The 4,259-nt window shown below is 39.8% G+C and overlaps 1 protein-coding gene across 1 annotated transcript in view; it reads right to left on the reverse strand. All coding sequences in view use genetic code 11, as the record gives it.

The window, feature by feature from the left end:
• EGR_05595 (Transcription factor glial cells missing 2) overlaps positions 1–2,572 on the reverse strand; it is a gene marked incomplete at both ends in the record, with an annotated part of 5,771 nt that extends 3,199 nt beyond the window's left edge. Inside the window, 3 exons of the mRNA XM_024494844.1 lie at positions 748–832; positions 992–1,241; positions 2,057–2,572. Coding sequence (XP_024350764.1) covers positions 748–832; positions 992–1,241; positions 2,057–2,572 — 851 coding nt within the window. The remainder of the gene's footprint in view (positions 1–747; positions 833–991; positions 1,242–2,056) is intronic.
• Positions 2,573–4,259: the final 1,687 nt, after the last annotated feature.

Genomic DNA, 4,259 nt, shown 5'->3' on the forward strand with positions numbered 1-4,259 from the left:
TGCAGAATTCGCGGCAGATTTGTTATAAATAAAGCAATTATAATTTCGTAGATGGCACACAGGTGTTAATTGTTTAATAGATTGAGATCTAAGGGCACCATTCATTTATTGTCTGAATTATCATTTGGCTGCTACATTTACTGCCAACATCGGTTATGATTTGTCGCACCTTGTACATGTAGGGCATGGTTACCTCCAGACTTAAACACATTGGTTAAAGCAGAAGCTGAGCCTACTTGTAAAGAAAGAAAGTCTAATTGTTGCTGACTGGATACCATGTCAAACAACGCGGAATGCTGGCATCTAATAATGTGTTGCTGATATAGTAGATGCTTTCGGCAGGGTGGCTTTTGGATGTTGGCGACTTCTCAAACTTAGAGCGTTGTATGATGGTTAGTGGAAAGGCTAGACAGGGGTGTGCTATAGATGTTTGCAAAATGAATGTTTAACGTCAATCCGGCCATCTTATGCAGACCAAATTCTCTTCCAAATTAAAAATGGCCTAGAATATTTCAAATTGACCGCTAAGGAGTGAATCGACAAAATATTAAAAGAGCATATAAACAGCAGTAGGAGTCTTTTGGGTCACATTATACAATGAATAACAGAAAACAGCTTTTGATTTTTCAAATGCTCCTGTGACCCTTATTGACGCTAAATAGACTCGACGCATAGCACGATTGAGGTATAAACTATAGTCCTCAAAATATACAGCTTGCAATTACTCCAATCACTAAATCAGCGAACCTTCTACGGTTGATCTCCATTTTTTCGTAAATGGCGTTGAAGAGATTCCGTGATCTTTTGACTCCTATAGTACCCACAGCCGGCCCTTTTATTTACTCGATATTAGAGCTACATCCACATTCAGATGGTATGTATGGTCGTTACAGCTAAATCGAATGCTATATCGATGCCTTTAGATGGTGCAATAGAGAATCAACGGACCACCAAAAGGCTTTAGTTTAAAAAATGCTGGGATTCAACTAACTGCACTGTTTCTTGCGCGCCTTGTCGCAGATGGCGGGTCGATATGCAACAGGCAAACCATTGGGGGAGATGCAGCCAAGGGAGCAGACAAGCACACCGAGGCACGACTTTTTGAGGACTTGTGGGTTATGATTGTTGGTGTTTCGCATCGCCCATCCGCTCTGATGTCTCCTGGCTCGCTCACTTGCCATAGAATAAATCCGTCGACAGTTGCCATCCGGCCAGAGGTCGTAGGGGTCGTAGGAGCTTACCTAGTGTAGAGAGGCACTTAGAAAGAAGTTTATTTCTGTAGATTACTTGATGTTAGACTCAATTTTATGATGTAGAAAGGATATCTGAGAAGTATTTAACAGATTTAACCACCATAATGTGGAATCATGGGGGCTATTCTTATGAATTAACGATACGGTGTGACGGAACTAATATGTACGATAGCTTTGAGATACTGTAGTTAACTCGCGATACATAAAAAACATTTTACGACAAGAGTGGTGTATTGAACTACCTAGGATAGGCTGCAAATGGCTGAGCAATTTTTTATTTATTTATTTAAAATGCCCTAGAGAACTGTAATGCACCATAACATTGGTTTAAAAATACCACTATAATCCATTTATGAACGAGACATCCACATTGGTTTAATGCCAAGTAATAATCGCATTTAGAGGACTTAATGTCTATAGCTTACAGCACTTAAGCCAAAAACCATGATTTTATAATTCAATCAGATGTAGCAAGTGAATAAAATTGGATATAACATGAAAAGTTTGCATAATTTGTCCGAGAGATACCGAAGAATTGCGTCAAATCGTAAAAAAATATGGCTTACGAACACGACATAAATGCATATGTAGGCAGAGGCAATTTTGTCGAATATAAGATTTCACGTGGAATTTTAACACGGCTATATGAACATTAATGTCACCTTGCTATTGCCACATCTGATTAGAAAACAGACATCAAATCCAGATGATGGACACAGCAGATAAGATCTTGGGTTAAAGGATAACACGACTGTGGCTAAATAAACATGTTTGTATTCCACCACTTTTATACAACACCTCACCATGGGCAGAACACTGTCCTTAATATCCCAGGGTGCATCAGTAGAACTTCCACTAGACTTGGACCGTCCTCTCTGCGACATCCGACTTTCAATACATTGCGGGGGCTCCGTGCGTTCTCCTTGTTGACTGTAGAATGGCATTGTCTCTGATGTTGTTTGTAACGCGTGCGGAGGTGGCTGTGGATGTGCCTGCAGCTGTATCTGTGGCTGCGACAGTGGCTGTGGTGGATAGAAGAGAACCCCCCCTTCTGGAAGGCACCACGATTGCTGCTGATGCTGATGGAGTTGATGATGATTTTGATAAAAGGTGTATTCAGGTATCGATGCACCGGTATCACTTTCACTAAAGGAAGGAAAAACGGAGTGCTGCACACTTGTTGAGGGGGCGATTTGGACATTTGGATGTAGGGGTTTTGTCTCCACTGCCTCGCTACCGCTTTGATTCCTATCCTGGTGGCTTTTGTTGCTGTGATTGTGATGGTACCCGCTTCGATCCACTTCTGCGACGACAGACATGCTGACGTCAAATCACCCCGATTGCCAAGTCACTCGGTTTTGCCTTTCTGCTGGTTCGCCTTCACTCATCAACTCGGCTCAGCCAAAACGCGTAACCAATTGGTGTGTGTGGCAATTGACCAATACAAGGGTGAACGCGACTCCTGCCCTTAACCAATCGGCTTGCAGTGCGTGATTAGTGCAGATTTCTGGTCCAATGGAAACTTAAATCCTCTATTTGAATGACATTTTTGCGTTTTAGAGGAAACATTTAGCCCATTTCTGCCATGTCTATGGAAGAAACATAAAGTTGCTTGTTTTTGCAGATTGTTTTACAAAACGCAGTTAGATGTACTCATGTAAGTTCATTTAATTGCTGCGTTGCATAACTACAAGAGAATGTTATCTATATATTTATACATGAAACGTGTTAAATGTGCACGAAGATTTGTGCATTATTTGTGAGGAAAGGATTACTAAAAAGAAATTGATCAACTTCTTTTGTTAGACTGGCTATTTCTACTTTCTTGTTCATGTTTCTTACTAAAAAACCCAAAAGCATTTTTGGTATGATATTTTTTAATAGTTCATCATTGCCAAGTAACAGGGTCAAGCCCCCCAGGAGTCAAGGTTGGAATCGGCGAAACTTTTATTGTAAACCATGCCCTATATTTTTTACATTAAGACAGACATGGCAGAAACTTTGATAGGCATTTAAGGAAGATCAAAATACATTTCTTTTAGAAGAGGTTTTTACAAGTACATGCCTTCGCGAATGTGGATATCAAGTGATTAATCCACAAAAAAAAGCATTTAGTGAATTCCGTGTAATAGCCATAGAATGAGGAGCTCACGTCAAACCAGTAATTGAAAACCTGCAAGTTTAGATAGGGATGCCACCATGCCGATACGACACTCACTTATCCGTTCAAGGTGTGCCTTATTGCAAATTGCAAGGCGGAGTACACTTTGTGGATCACTTCAAATACTAAAGTCCGGTTACCTAATAGACTCATAATCAATTTGTTGTGAAGATGTTCAGCAACCAGACTTGGCTCTGATGACATCAAACACGATCAGCCACAAACATTGCGTCATTGCATCATTTCACTTCACAATCAGCAAAAAAAAGAAAAATATAAAAGTATGCGAAGGACGAAGCGAAGCGAACTATCCTAGAATGCTTCAGTTGTTCTAACATATCCTTTACAACGAAGCCGCATCTATTTGCCAGAAAAACGACTGGATAATTTGGGAAATGCAGTAGCGACCCAAAAGGCAAAATAGCTAAAGTTTTCATTGATGAGCTCTAGAGTCCCCATGTAACTTAAATGCTTCACGCACCCTAAAGAAATATTTTGCCGTGAAGTATGCTTAACTAGTTCGAACCTTTCTCATTAGTTGATTTAATCAAATTCTTCGTTTCTATGAACAGAAGTGACAATTATTTATGAAACACCAATATCTCCGATTGAATAGATCACCTTTGAAATTGATATTCGAAACTTCGAACCTACAAGTAGTTTCATAGATAGATAAGTATAGTTTTCTGTTAAGTACTCAGTTATTTTCAAAAATGACACGTAGTTCATTTTATTTAGCTTGAACGCAAGTTGGTGCATCACACCTTAGTAGTTTCGAACGTGCATCTCTAAGTTGGTTTTGTGCTCACCTTGCTTACTCATCCCAGTGTTTTGATTTATTTGAC

The sequence above is a fragment of the Echinococcus granulosus genome (genome assembly GCF_000524195.1).
Source record: "Echinococcus granulosus chromosome Unknown EG_S00042, whole genome shotgun sequence".
Taxonomy (NCBI): Eukaryota; Metazoa; Platyhelminthes; class Cestoda; order Cyclophyllidea; family Taeniidae; genus Echinococcus; species Echinococcus granulosus.